At 43.8% G+C, this 16,093-nt stretch overlaps 1 protein-coding gene across 1 annotated transcript in view; it reads left to right on the forward strand.

Annotated features, from left to right (window-relative positions):
* LOC118367263 (kelch-like protein 32) overlaps nucleotides 1-16,093 on the forward strand; it is a 36,551-nt gene that overhangs the window by 1,567 nt on the left and 18,891 nt on the right. Inside the window, exons 2-3 of the mRNA XM_035750534.2 lie at nucleotides 11,878-11,975; nucleotides 13,157-13,337. Of these exons, the coding sequence (XP_035606427.1) occupies nucleotides 11,953-11,975; nucleotides 13,157-13,337 (204 nt within the window). The 5' untranslated portion in view covers nucleotides 11,878-11,952. The remainder of the gene's footprint in view (nucleotides 1-11,877; nucleotides 11,976-13,156; nucleotides 13,338-16,093) is intronic.

Raw genomic sequence — 16,093 nt, forward strand, 5'->3', positions numbered from 1 at the left:
CATCCCTTACCTCACTACCCACCCATGCTAACAGGAAAACACCCTGGTCAGAAGAGACCAACAGTCCAGCAAGGCATCTATGCAGAAGTGTCACCCTGCTGCAGCTGAACTTAACCAGATAAGGCATCTGCTGAACATTATCTGCAATAAAATCAGAAATAGAATTTGTTATTGTGAGAAATACAATGATTAGAAATATAGCGTATTATAATGATTTCAGTTTTATATAAGCTACCCAGGAAAGGGTTTTATTTATATATATATATTACTACACAAACAACATAAGAGGATAAAAAAACAAAATAATAACAAGAAAAACTAGCAAACGGAATAATAAAAAATAAAAAAAAGTACCCTAAGTAAAAGCAAAGCTAAAAAGGTGTCCCTTTTAAATGTGTCCACAGTTTCAGCCCCCATCAGATTCTCTGGCAGGCTATTCCAGAGGCTGGGGGCATAGTAACTAAGGGCTACCTTTCCATGCCTCTTGTTCCTAGGCTTTGGGATAGCTAAAATGCCAGTGCCAGAGGACCTGAGCTACCTACTGGGTACATAACTCAAAAGCATGCACAATTGTGTGATGATTTAAAAACCAATTAGAATCATCTTAAAATCTATTCTAAAATGCACAGGCAGCCAGTGCAGAGACTTTGAAACCAGTGTAATGTGTGTAGCATTCTGTATGTTTTGCAGTTAACCAATGGCTTTCTTGGTTAGACCAGACAGGAGAGCATTAACATAGTCAAGCCTGCTTGTAATACAATCCTGGATGAGTCAGAAATGGCTCTGGTGATACAGAAATGGAAAGCTGTGTATCGTCTAGGTAGCAGTGAAAATCAATGCCATGCTTTCTGATAACGCTGCCAAGGGGTAACATACAGTGGAAGTCAGAAGTTTACTTACAGCTTAGCCAAATACATTTAAACTCAGTTTTTCACAATTCCTGACATTTAATCCTAGTAAAAAGTCCCTGTCTTAGGTCAGTTAGGATCACCACTTTATTTTAAGAAAGTGAAATGTCAGAAGAATAGCAGATTGAATTATTTATTTCAGCTTTTATTTCTTTCATCACATTCCCAGTGGGTTAGAAGTTTACTTACACTCAATTAATATTTGGTAGAATTGCCTTTAAATAGTTTGACTCAAACGTTTCGTGTAGCCTTCCACAAGCTTCCCACAATAAGTTGGGTGAATTTTTGCCCATTCCTGCTGACAGAGCTGGTGTAACTGAGTCAGGTTTGTAGGCCTCCTTGCTCGCACACACTTTCTCAGTTCTGCCCACATATTCTCTATAGGATTGAGGTCTGGGCTTTGTGATGGCCACTCCAATACCTTGACTTTGTTGTCCTTAAGCCATTTTGCCACAACTTTGGAAGTATGCGTGGGGTCATTGTCCATTTGGCAGACCCATTTGCAACCAAGCTTTAACTTCCCGACTGATGTATTAAGATGTTGCTTCAATATATCCGCATAATTTTACTTCCTCATGATGCCATTTATTTTGTGAAGTGCACCAAACCCTCCTGCAGCAAAGCACCCCCACAACATGATGCTGCCAACCCCGTGCTTCACGGTTAGGATGGTGTTATTCGGCTTGCAAGCCTCCTCCTTTTTCCTCAGAACATAACGATGGTCATTATGGCCAAACAGTTCTATTTTTGTTTCGTCAGACCAGAGGACATTTCTCCAAAAAGTATGATCTTTGTCCGCATGTGCAGTTGCAAACCGTAGCCTGGCTTTTTTTATGGCAGTTTTGGAGCAGTGGCTTCTTCCTTGCTGAGCGGCCTTTCAGGTTATGTCGATATAGGACTTGATTTACTGTGGACATAGGTACTTTTGTATCTGTTTCATTCAGCATCTTCACAAGGTCCTTTGCTGTAGTTTTGGGAATGATTTGCTCTTTTCGCACCAAAGTACGTTCATCTCTAGAAGACAGAACCCGTCTCCTTCCTGAGTGGTATAACGGCTGCGTGGTCCCATGATGTTTATACTTGCGTACTATTGTTTGTACAGATGAACGTGGTACCTTCAGGCATTTGGAAATTGTTCCCAAGGATGAACCAGACTTGTGGAGGCCTACAATTCTTTTTCTGAGGTCTTGGCTGATTTCTTTTGATTTTTCTCATGATGTCAAGCAAAGAGGCACTGCGTTTGAAGGTGGGCCTTGACATACATCAAAAGGTACACTTCCAATTGACTCAAATAATGTCAATTAGCCTATCAGAAGCTTGTAAAGCCATGACATCATTTTATGGAATTTTCCATGCTGTTTAATGGCACAGTCAACTTAGTGTATGTGAACGTCTGACCCACTGGAATTGTGATACAGTGAATAAAATAAAAAAAATCTGTAGCAACTTCAGAGGTAAGATAGCATTTCTTAATAGTGCATTAATTATTACCCTGAGCTATGGGCAACAAGGTAGTGAAAAATCCACTGTGGTGATCAGATAAAGCAACATCAACAATAGAGGATATGTCAATAGAAAACCCCTTTGGTAATAACCAGGTCCAGAGTATGGCCACGGTTATGGGTGGGCCAGGTCACTTGTTGGATAAAGTCCACAGAGTTCAAAAGATTTATAAATTCAGTGGCCTTGAAGTCAGTCTCTTTGTCAACATGAATATTGAAATCACCGTCCGGGTTAGGCGAGGGTTTGACAGGGGAAGCTTTACTTGGCTCATCGTGCTCTAGCAACTCCTTGTGGCAAGCCGGGCGCCTGTAGGCTGACCTCGTCGTCAGTTGAACAGTGTTTCCTCCGACACATTGGTACAGCTGGCTTCCGGGATTAGCGAGCAGGTGTTAAGAAGCGCAGTTTGGCAGGTCATGCCTCGGAGGACTCATGACTCGACTTTCGCCTGTCCCGAGCCCGTTGGGAAGTTGCAGCGATGAGACAAGATCGTAATCACGAAATTCTGATGGTGTCGGAAACACCAGGAAGGTTGAAGATGGCCCAAGACCCTTCTGTCTTGAGTCAGCAACCTCCTGAACTGTGGTGGCCATGGGGGAAGGGTGCCACTAGGCGGCCACCGGCTGGTGGTATACTCCCAGGATCCGTGCTGATTCCCGGGGCTGGTAGGTCCGTCTCAAGTGGGCCAAAACTTTGATAGCTGGATTAGATCTTCTCGGATAGATGAAGGGTGGCCAGACTGCCTTACCTATCTCCTCTGCCTTGCGAGTGTCCAGTCTCACAAGAGCTGCAGAGTTGAGCTTAACATCTATCCGTTGGATTGGGGCAGATCTACTCCACCCGACTCAACAGCTTTGCTATAGGAGGCATTCATAACTGAGATTCGGTTTGCCTGGCCTACAGCAAGGTTGTGTACTTAGAAAGCAGGTTATCCTTTTCTCGCAGCCCAGCGAGCAGTCGGAGGATCTCTTGGGAGTGCTCGTCCTCTTTTTCTGCTTGATGGTGGTGCATATACCATCACCATCATTAAGTTTGCTGATGACACAACAGTGGTAGGCCTGATCACCGACAACGATGAGACGGCCTGTAGGGAGGAGGTCAGAGAACTGGCAGTGCGGTGCCAGGACAACAACCTCTCCCTCAATGTAATCAAGACAAAGGAGATGATGGACTACAGAAAAAGAGGACCGAGCACTCCCCCATTCTCATCGACGAGGCTGCAGTGGAGCAGGTTGAGAGCTTCAAGTTCCTTGGTGTCCATATAACCAACAAACTAACATGGTCCAAGCACACCAAGACAGTAGTGAAGAGGGCATGACAAAACCTATTCCCCCATAGGAGACTGAAAATATTTGGCATAGGTCCTCAGATCCTCAAAAGGTTCTACAGCTGCACCATCGAGAGCATCCTGACTTGTTGCATCACTGCCTGGTATGGCAACTGCTCGGCCTCCGACTGCAAAGCACTACAGAGGGTAATGTGTATGGCCCAGTACATAACTGGGGCCAAGCTTCCTGTCATCCAGGACCTCTATACCAGGCGGTGTCAGAGAAAGGCCCAAAAAATGGTCAGTCTCGAGCCACCCTAGTTATAGACTGTTCTCTCTGCTACCACACGGCAAGATGTATCGTAGTGCCAAGTCTAGGTCCAAGAAGCTTCTAAACAGCTTCTACCCGCAAGCCATAAGATTCCTGAACAGCTAATCAAAGGTCTATTATTTGCATTGCCCCCCCCCCTCCCCCTCTCCCTTTTACGCTGGTGCTACTCTCTGTTATTACCTATGCATAGTCACTTTAATAACTCTACCTACATGTACATATTGCCTCAATTACATTGACTTTGTACCGGTACCCCCTGTATATAGCCCCGCTATTGTTATTTACTGCTGCTCTTTAATTATTTGTTATTCTTATCTCTTACTTTTTTTGTGTTGGTATTTTCTTAAAACTGCATTGTTGGTTAAGTCCCAGCCTTAAAGGCTAACCGCGTCTCAGAATCCATAGCAATAACTTTAGCTATGATTTAAGAGAACTATTTCATAAAAACAACAAACCGAGTGTAGACAGTACACTGTTCTGTTGCGTGCACTGATTATGTATGTAGCCTCAAACAAAGTTCATGAAATTAGTCATTTGCTAATCTTAGATAATATCAATATTTAGTGTGAGACATTTCCGAGACTCACTTTTACAGCACCTTCGATGATATAGCAGTAGGAATACAAAGATATAACATCTCTAAAATGTCTACGGGGGAGGTGTTGCTGTATATATTCCGAGCCATATTCCTGTAAAGCTCAGAGAGGATCTCATGACAAAATTTAAGTAGAAGTGCTGTGGTTGCAGGTTCACTTGCCTCATCTGAAGCCTCTTCTTTCAGGCTGCTGCTATAGGCCAACAAGTGCACCAAGCGTTCAAGAGGAACTGTGACTAATAACTGTAACATGACCCAGTTTAATCACTCAACCAACTAGAGTCTATTCTAATAGTGTTGGATCTGTGATATGATCAAGCGGATATCTTCACCAATGCTACAGAGCTTTGCTCCAAAGTGGGTGATAGTGCACAAGTTCAAACACCACAGGGAACTGTTTCTGAGGAACAGGGGCATTCAGTGGCTCCAGGAGAGGGTGATGGACTCTCTTTCAAACACCCGACCCACTCCTGTGCCCTCAGAGCCAGCTCCACTGGGACACGTCTCACCTGTGTCTCGTGGGACACCAGGAGTACGGCGCAGATCACAGCGTAGTCACACGGCTCCTGACAGACCGACGCTGTAGTTGAGACTCGGCGACTCATGGTGTTTTTGAAAAGCAGACATAGTTGAAAGAAAAATGTCTTGTCTTTGTTTGTTTACAGTTGCAGTCACACTAGCACACGTTCTTAAGTATTGTGAGGAAAAGAAAAGCAAACACTGTTGTTGTTGACTTGTATGCTTAATTTCAATCCCCCTGCGAGTAAAAAATACATTTAGGGGAGAGTAGTGGTATGGTGTGGACGCTATATAAATAATTCCTACTGAGTAGGTGGTGTACTTAACTGAAGTATAGTAGTATTACTATTCATGGGAGCATGGCTATTATGGACACGTGTTTACCTGGCTGTGATGTCATCACCCAGAGTTGGCACAGGATTAACCTCATGTTAGGTATATCGCTCTCCCGTTTTCTACCGTTTGTACACGGCTGTACCCCTTTATTTTGTAGCTTGCAAGAAAAGGCAATGAACATTGAAATGCGTGTGGATAATCAATGAACATTGAAATGCGTGTGGATAATCCTTGAAATTTACCACAATTATTATTCGGTTATATGGTCAGGTGAAGCAAAGGAAGACTATCATGCTGCAGCTGTCTCAAAACAAAGCAGCACACCCTGCCCTTAACTGCACACACAGAACTAACATCAACTGCACACACAGAACTAACATCAACATGCATGATAGTCTTTCATGGTTGTAGAGAAATTGACTACTTCTATTCTAGTCTTTTTAAGAAACATTTGTGAGTTCAAAATGCCTAACCACTTGTATAATCTATTTACGTACACTTCAAACATATTTACGTTACATTCGGAAAGCATTTGTTACGTTACAGCCGTATTCTGAAATGTACTAAAACACTATTTTTCCCTTATAAATCTTCACACAATAATGACAAAGCAAAACAAATGTTTGCTAATTTATTTAATTTAAAAAACTGAAATATCACATTTACATAAGTATTCAGATCCTTTACTCAGTACTTTGTTGAAGTACCTTTTGCCAGTGATTACAGCCTCAAGTCTTCTTGGGTATGACGCTACAAGCTTGGCACACCTGTATTTGGGGAGTTTCTCTCATTCTTCTCATCAGATCCTCTCAAGCTCTGTCAGGTTGGACGGGGAGCATTGCTGCACAGCTATTTTCCAGTCTCTCCAGAGGTGTTCAAGTCCAGGCTCTGGCTGAGCCACTCAATGACATTCAGAGACTTGTACCGAAGCCACTCCTACGATGTCTTGGCTGTGTGCTTAGGGTCATTGTCTTCTTGGAAGGTGAACCTTCACCCCCAGTCTGAGATCCTGCTTCAGAGAACTCAGGACTTCATCATAGATCTCTCTCTACTTTGCTCCGTTCATCTTTTCCTCGATCCTGACTAGACCCCCCCCGTCCCCGTCCCTGTCGCTGAAAAACATTCCCACAGCATGAATCTGCCACCACCATGCTTCACCGTAGGGATGGTGCCAGGTTTCCTCCAGATGTGACGCTTGGCATTCAGGCCAAAGAGCTCAATCTTGGTTTCATCAGACCAAATAATCTTGTTTCTCATGTTCTGAGTCCTTTAGGTGCATTTTGGCGATCTCCAAGCGGGCTGTCATGTGCTTTTTTTCCCTGAGGAGTGGCTTCCGTCTGGCCACTCTACCATAAAGTTCTGATTGGTGGAGTGCTGCAGAGATAGTTGTTCTCCCATCTCCACAGAGGAACTCTGGAGCTCTGTCAGTGACCATCGGGTTCTTAGTCACCTCCCTGACCAATGCCCTTCTCCCCCAATTGCTCAGTTTGGTAATGCGGCCAGCTCTAGGAAGATTCTTGGTGGTTCCAAACTTCTTCCATTTAAGAATGATGGAGGCCACTATGTTCTTGGGGTCCTTCAATGCTGCAGACATTTTTTAGTACCAATCCCCAGATCGGTAACCTTAAGCATTTTTTTGTTGTGATGATGATGATAGGTTATACTCTTAAGGCTGGATTTATGCATTTTTTTCCAATGCTACATTCATTTGGCAGACCTAACTTGATTCACCCTCTTTCTAAACGGCCTAGTCTGAGAGGCCTAATCATATTTGTATGAACATTTTGTTAACGCCTAGGAGATGCATTCAGGTAATGAACTCTTTATTATGCGTCAACATTTGAATATGATTACAATTATTTGTCAATCATTCTTGAATTTGTTAGGCTATACAATTAAGTAGATTAATGAACTGATACATTCATACATTACTTGTATTTTCTAAATGTTTTAACATGATAGGATGTATAATAGAATGCAATTTCTATGTGAATGTTTATGAATGTTAATTTGTGTATTAATAATAATACAAAATAATCAGAAAATCAGTCTGAAATCGAACATTTCTCCTATTGTTCATGTCCATATAGCCTAGGACAATGTGGTAAAGTACTGTTATTCCTTATCCACTTATTGTATTATAAAAAATATAAAAAATTGCCTCACTTTTCTGGGAGGGAATTCCATTAAACAGTGAATCAATTTTGTCTGGCCTTATTTATCTAGGCAAGTCAGTTAAGAACAAATTCTTATTTACAAAGACTGCCTACTTCGGCCAAACCCTAGTCCGGACGACGCTGGGCTAATTCTGTGCCCCCCTATGGTACTCCCAATCACGGACGGTGGTGATACAGCTTGGAATTGAACCAGGTTATGTAGTGACGCCTCTAGCACTGAGATGCAGGGCCTCAGACCGCTACGCCACTCTAGAGCCCTATATATAGATTTTTTTTTTCTTTACATAGTTGAATGTGCTGACAACAAAATCACACAAAAATGATCAATGGAAATCAAATTTATCAACCCATGGAGGTCTGGATTTGGAGCCACACTCAAAATTAAAGTGGAAAACCACACTACAGGCTGATCCAACTTTGATGTAATGTCCTTAAAACAAGTAAAAATGAGGCTCAGTAGTGTGTGTGGCCTCCAGCTCCCTACAATGCCTGGGCATGCTCCTGATGAGGACAACTCCTGGACAGTCTGTGGTGCAACGTGGCGTTGGTGGATGGAGCGAGACATGATGTCCCAGATGTGCTCAATTGGATTCAGGTCTGGGGAACGGGCAGGCCAGTCCATAGCATCAATGCCTTCTTCTCCACGGCGTCTCCAGACTCTGTCACGTCTGTCACGTGCTCAGTGTGAACCTGCTTTAATCTGTGAAGAGCACAGGGCGCAAGTGGCGAATTTGCAAATCTTGGTGTTCTCTGGCAAATGCCAAACGTCCTGCACGGTGTTGGGCTGTAAGCACAACCCCCACCTGTGGACGTCAGGCCCTCATTACCACCCTCATGGAGTCTGTTTCTGACCATTTGAGCAGACACATGCACATTTGTGGCCTGCTGGAGGTCATTTTGCAGGGCTCTGGCAGTGCTCCTCCTGCTCCTCCTTGCACAAAGGCGGAGGTAGTGGTCCTGCCTCTGGGTTGTTGCCCTCCTATGGCCTCCTCCACGTCTCCTGAGGTAGTGGTCCTGCCTCTGGGTTGTTGCCCTCCTATGGCCTCCTCCACGTCTCCTGATGTACTGGCCTGTCTCCTGGTAGCGCCTCCATGCTCTGGACACTACGCTGACAGACACAGCAAACCTTCTTGTCACAGCTCGCATTGATGTTCCATCCTGGATGAGCTGCACTGCCTGAGCCACTTGTGTGGGTTGTAGACTCCGTCTCATGCTACCACTAGAGTGAAAGCACCGCCAGCATTCAAAAGTGACCAAAACATCAGCCAGGAAGCATAGGAATTGAGAAGTGGTCTGTGGTCACCACCTGCAGAACCACTCCTTTATTAGGGGTGTCTTGCTAATTGCCTATAATTTCCACCTGTTGTCTATTCTATTTGCACGACAGCATGTGAAATGTATTGTCAATCAGTGTTGCTTCCTAAGTGGACAGTTTGATTTCACAGAAGTGTGATTGACTTGGAGTTACATTGTGTTGTTTAAGTGTTCCCTTTTATTTTTTTGAGCAGTATATATTTATATATATTTACATGTATATTTATATATATATTTATATATATTTGTGTATATATATTTGTGTGTGTATATATATATATATATATATATATATATATATATATTTTTTTTTTATTTTTATATATGTATATATATATATTTTTATATATGTATATATATATATTTATTTATTTATTTATATATAAGAGACAGGTGGACTCCAAGTTGTAGAAACTTCTCAAGGATGATCAATGGAAACAGGATGCACCTGAGCTCAATTTCGAGACTCATAGGAAAGTGTCTGAATACTTTTTGTAAATAAGGTATTTCTGTTTTTTATTTTTTATAAATTTGGAAACATTTAAAAAAAATGTTTGCTTTGTCATTATGGGGTATTGTGTGTAGAATGCTGAGGATTTTTATTTAATCTATTTTAGAAAAGGGCTGTAAATGTAACAAAATGTGGAAAAAGTCTAGGGGTCTGAATACTTTCCGAAGGCACTGCACATACCCCACCGGACACGCCACTACAGGTTTCTTCACGGTCTCCAAACCAAAAACTGATTTAATGCATCGCTTAGTTATGTAATGAGCCATATCATCGTGGAATGCTCTGCCACAAGAGGTTACTTGGGCAAAAAGCAAGTTTAGCTTAAAAAATTTAACTGTAATTTAATAATTTAATAATTTAACTGTACTGCATATAAGAATATGTGTATACACTGAGTGTACAAAATATTAAGACGCCTTCCTAATTTTGAGTTTTTCCCCTCAGAACAGCCTATATCTTTGGAGCATGTACTCAACAAGGTGTCGAAACCATTCCACAGGGAATGGGATACTGGCCCATGTTGATTCCATTGCTTCCTACAGTTGTGCCAAGTTGGCTGGACATCCTTTGGGTCGTGAACCATTCTTGATACACACAGGAAACTGTTGAGCATGAAAAACCTAGCAGCGTTGAAGTTCTTGACACAATCAAACCGGTGTGCCTGGCATCTTCTACCATTCCCTGTTTAAAGGCAGTTAAATCTTTTGTCTTACCCATTCACCCTCTGAATGGCACACATACACAATCCATGTCTCAATTGTCTCAAAGCTTAAAAATCCTTCTTTACCCTGTCTTCTCCCCTTCACCTACACTGATTGAAGTGTATTTAACAAGGGACATTAATAAAGGATCATAGCTTTCACCTGGATTCACCTGGTCAGTCTAAGTCATGGTAAGAGCAGGTGTTCGTAATGTTTTGTACACACAGTGTATATGAGTAGTGTGTACATTGTATTTTTGTTGTCTCTTGGTGACTTTCTTGTAACTCTCTTGTTTTTACTTAAATGTGTATCTCTCTTTTGTTCTTGTCCGTTACTGCTCTGTAGTTTGTCATGTATTTGTATGTTTTATGTGGACCCCAGGAAGAGTAGCCGCTGCATGTTTAGTACCTCATTGGAGTCTTACTAATCTAAACATGCAACCAGACACATAATAAATCATAGGCCTAGTTGAATTAATGAGACTGAGACTAGAACATAATGCCCTGATATGACTTGGCAACCTATCAGATCACTGGCTCGGCGACCAGGAGATAGCAGGCTAGATGGCCACAAACGTAATCATGTAATCACTGTCACGGAGGCCAATCAAAGTAGATCAGGTTTGCGTTAGGTTTCATGCTGCATATTAAACAACATCAAATGAACCGCTAATTCATACATATAATAGGTCATACTGTATAGACTACAACAGTGGCCAACAACCTTTTCTTAGTTAAGATCACTTTCTTAGTCAAAATGCAAGACAAGTGCAATTCTCTGCAGGGCGCAGGGGATCATGTGCGCCTACAATGTATTGTGTGACATCAATTAAATGATCAATGGCCTAACTATGGTGCGTGGGCAGAGAACCACAGGGAAAAGTTATATTTCCAATCAAATTTGCTGTGGGCTTGTGGTAGCTGCTGTAGACACAGCGATCTAAGCTATCTGATTGGCCAGCGATATGCCTACAGGTGCACCTGATTTTGCTCTCTGGGGAGATGAAATGATTTAAAAGAGATTTTAAAGAGTTTGTATCTTCAGACAAAGAAAATGGTTCAAAATGGGAACACTTCACCTCCCCGGGATGCAGGGAAACTGAACAGTGAAGATTTTAAAAACTCTTTATGGAACAGCGGGGACTGTGAAACAACACAAACATTGGCCCAGATACACACACACATGATAACATACGCACTATACATACACATGGATTTAGTACTGTAGATATGTGGTAGTGGATGGAGTAGGGGCCTGAGGGCACACAGTGTGTTGTGAAATCTGTGAATGTATTGTAATGTTTTAAAATTGTATAAACTGCCTTCATTTTTCTGGACCCCAGGAAGAGTAGCTGGGGTCCATAATACATACAAATACAAAAATTTTCCAATGGAACTCTAACCTCTCACCATTGATATTTGTGCGTCTAACTTTCTCACTCATCCTTATTCACAATTCATTCTGGACTATCCGTAATCATGGTAGCATCCACATTAACGTAGAGGTGTTTAGAAATATATTCTATTCTTAGCCACAGAGTCTCAGTTGGAAGCCCAGGTTGTGGTCTTTCTTGGCTGATGGCTAATTCACGCAGCGTCTTCGTCATTCTATTCATTAAGCTGAAGTGCCTCTCAGTTTCAGGTTGACTTTCAGTCTGCTTTGTATTAGGGGTTAGCAGTAAGTTGATTGAAATGTGCCTTCTCTGTTTCTCTTTCCAGGCTAATGCAGGAAGTAACTGCAGCCCTCAGGAATCACAGAATACTGTTCCACCTCTTCTCTCCTTCTCTGGGAGCATGCCATCTGAACCTTGTGTCAGGTAAATCTGTAAACTGGTGAATCTGTACACGCACATGACCACAAGTGAAACACACACACACACACACACACACACACACACACACACACACACACACACACACACACACACACACACACACACACACACACACACACACACACACACACACACACACACACACACACACACACACACACACACACACACACACACACGCGCGCCCACAGCTCTACAACCGTTTCCAGCATTTTGTAATCGGGTGTGAGATTCATTTTGCCCTTCGAGAGTTTGCAATGCCATCAGCAGTGTTAGCTCACCCCATATACTACAGTTAACTAACCTCTGACCAACCTTAGTTTGGCAACCTTAGTCTGGCCTGAGCTTCAGTGGGGCAGCATGTTGGCAGGTGTGGTAAGAGCAGTCAACCCCCCCCCCCTCCACACACACACACACTTCTCTGTCAGATTAGAATCATGACTCTACCTCTCAGCCTGTGGCGACCTGTTCCTCATTCCTGGGCTATTACTCTGTCAGGCCACACACACTGTAGGTAGAGGGGCAGGCTGTTCCTCAGGGCCTTGTTAGGGAGGAGCAGCCCGTTGACAATCTTGAACTACAGCTGCTGGGCCTTAGAGATGGCCAGCAGGGGGCTCCAGTGCTTCACCACGAACCCTGATAACACACACACACACACACACACACACACACACACACACACACACACACACACACACACACACACACACACACACACACACACACACACACACACCAGTCTTGTGTTCGCATACCTTCAATAGTATTTAGTTATTTGTAGTGACAGACCAAACTGCAAACAGGCAGAAAAAGGACTGACAGCTAGTTGACTAATAAACAGACATATGAAATGGACAGCTAGGAGAACAAGATATACAAACAAGGAGATTGCGGCAGGAAGCCTAGCGATTAAGAGTGTTGGGCCAGTAACGAAAGGTCGCTGGTTTGAATCCCTCACTTGAATAGGTGAAAAAATCTGTTCATGTTCCCTTGAGCAAGGCATTTAACCCTAATTGCTCCTGTAAGTCACTCTGGATAAGAGCATCTGCTAAATGACTGAGATGAGACGAGAGACAGAGATATTCCCACAGCCTTGACTGATATCTCTCCCTTTCCCTCACTCTCTCTCCCGCTCCTTTCTTCCCTCTGTCCCTCCCTCCCAGTGGGCAGGAGCTGGTAACAGACCAGAGGCTATGCCAGTCCAAGTCTCACCAGGACTCCGTCCTCTCCGCCCTCAACCAGCAGAGGAAGGATGGCCTACTCTGTGATGTCACCCTGGTCGCCGGCGACCAGAAGTTCCACGCCCATAAAGCAGTGCTGGCGGCGTGCAGTGATTACTTCCGGGTGAGTTTGGGCCTGGGGAGGACACTACACTCTTAGAAAAAAATGTTATTTGTCTGTCCCCATAGGGGAACCCTTTGAAGAACTCTTTAGCTTCTAGGTAGAAGCTTTCCACAGAGGGTTCTACATGGAACCAAAAAGTGTTCTACCTGGAACCAAAAAGGGTTCTCCTATGGGGACAGCCGAATAACCCTTTTTGGAACCCTGTTTTCTAAGAGTGTAGTTTCAAGTTGTATTGTCACGTGCACAAGTACAGTGAGATGCCTGTCTTGCAAGCTCTTTCCCAACAAAGAAATAATCACTAGTACTATAAATTAGAACAAAAACACACGAGAAATAGAAATAATAAGAACAGGAGAAAGTGAGTAAGCTACATACAGGCTCAGTTCCAGGGTCAGTGCCAATACCATACAATGTACTGGATACTGGAGTTGTAGGGGTAAATATGTATAGGGTGTTAGGTGACGAGGCATCAGGATATATGATAAACAGAGTAGCAGCGGCGTATTTGATGATTGTTTGTGTGTGTAATGTGCACGTGTGTATGTGTGTGTGTGAGCAAATGAAGCGTGTGTGTGTGTGTGTGTGTGTGTGCATAGAGTCAGTGCAAAAATAAAAAATAAAATAAAAGGGTCAATGCAGAAAGTCCGTGTAGCCATTTTGTTAGCTATTTAGCAGTCTTATGGCTTGGAGATAGAAGCTGGTCAGGAGCCTGTTGAGGTCAGACTTGTTGCTCCGGTACCGATTGTGATGCTGCAGCAGAGTGAACAGTCTATGGCTTGGGTATCTGGAGTCTCTATCACACACCGCCTGATATAGAGATCCTGAATCTCAGGGAGCTCGGCCCCTGAGTGATGTACTGGGTGTTCTGCACCACCCTATATAGCACCACGCGATCGAGGGTGGTGCAGTTGCCATAACAAGCAGTGATGCAGCCAGTCAAGATGCTCTCAGTTTGGCAGCTGTATAACTCTTTAAGGATTTGAGGGCCCACGCCAAACCTTTTCAACCTCCTGAGGGGGAGGTGGCACAGTTGTTCCATCTTCTTGACTGTGTGCGTGGACCATTTTAAGTCCTTTTGGACACAGAGGAACTTGAAGCTCTCGACCTGCTCCACTAGTGCCCTGTTGATGTGGATAGGAGCGTACTCGCCCCCTGTTTTCTGTAGTCCACAATCAACTCCTTGGTCTTACTGTCATTGACGGAGAGGTTGTTCTGGCACCACACTCCTCCCTGTTGGCCTTCCCATTTTCGCCGGTGATCAGGCCTAACCCCGTCATGTCGTCAACCAACTTGATGATGGTGTTGGAGTTGTGCATGACCACGCAGTTGTGGGTGAACATGGCGTACAGGAGGGGAGTAAGCACACACCCCCTCCTCTACTCCGTGTTCAAATGTTGTGGGTTAGCATGGCGGAGGTGTTGTTGCCTACCCTCACCACCTGGGGTCTGCCTGTCAGAAAGTCCAGGATCCAGTTGCAGAGGGAGGTGTTCAGTCCTAGGGTCCCATGCTTGGTGATGAGCTTGAAGGGGACTATGGTGTTGAATGCTGTAGTCAATGAACAGCATTCTCACGTATTCCTCTTATCTAGGTGGGTGAGGGCAGTGTGGAGTGCAGTTGAGATTGTTGGGGCTTTATGCAAATTGGAGTGGGTCAGGGGTGTCTGGGATGATGGAGTTGATGCGTGCCATAACCAGCCTTTAAAAGTACTTAAATCAAATTGTATTGGTCACATACACGTCTTTAGCCGATGTTATTGCAGGTGGTGATTGTGATACAGGGTGGTCGTCTTTGTGGCAGGTAGCCTTAGAGTTCTTAAGAACAGGAATATTGGCAGTCAGCTTGAGATGTGGGGGTTACAGACTGGGACAAGGAGAGGTTGAACATGACTGTAAATATGCCTGCCAGCTGTTCTGTGCATGCTCTGAGAACACGTCTGGCAATACTGTCTGGCCTGCGATCTCGGTGATCGAGATCACCTAGTCCTCTGGGTGGGCGGGGGCCCTCATGCACGGCTTGGTGTTTTGGTCGAAGTATGTATAAAATGCATTGTGTTCGTCTGGTAAAGAGGCATCGTTGGACAGATCACTGCTGGTTCTTCCTTTGTAATCCGTAATGGACTGTACAGTCATGGCCAAAAGTTTTGAGAATGACACAAATATTAATTTTCACAAAGTCTGCTGCCTCAGTTTGGATGATGGCAATTTGCATATACTCCAGAATGTTATGAAGAGTGATGAGATGAATTGCAATTAATGCAAAGTCCCTCTTTGCCATGCAAATGAACTGTATCCCCCAAAAAACATTTCCACTGCATTTCAACCCTGCCACAAAAGGACCAGCTGACATCATGTCAGTGATTCTCTCGTTAACACAGGTGTGAGTGTTGACGAGGGCAAAGCTGGAGATCACCCTGTCATGCTGATTGAGTTTGAATAACAGACTGGAAGCTTCAAAAGGAGGGTGGTGCTTGGAATCATTGTTCTTCCTCTGTCAAACATGGTTACCTGTAAGGAAACACGTGCCGTCATCATTGCTTTGCACAAAAAGGGCTTCACAGGCAAGAATATTGCTGCCAGTAAGATTGCACCTAAATCAACCATTTAACGGATCATCAAGAACTTCAAGGAGAGCGGTTCAATTGTTGTGAAGAAGGCATCAGGGCGCCCAAGAAAGTCCAGCAAGCGTCAGGACCGTCTCCTAAAGTTGATTCAGCTGCAGGATCGGGGCACCACCAGTACAGAGCTTGCTCAGGAATG

Source organism: Oncorhynchus keta, chromosome 34, assembly GCF_023373465.1.
Source record: "Oncorhynchus keta strain PuntledgeMale-10-30-2019 chromosome 34, Oket_V2, whole genome shotgun sequence".
NCBI classification, from domain to species: domain Eukaryota; kingdom Metazoa; phylum Chordata; class Actinopteri; order Salmoniformes; family Salmonidae; genus Oncorhynchus; species Oncorhynchus keta.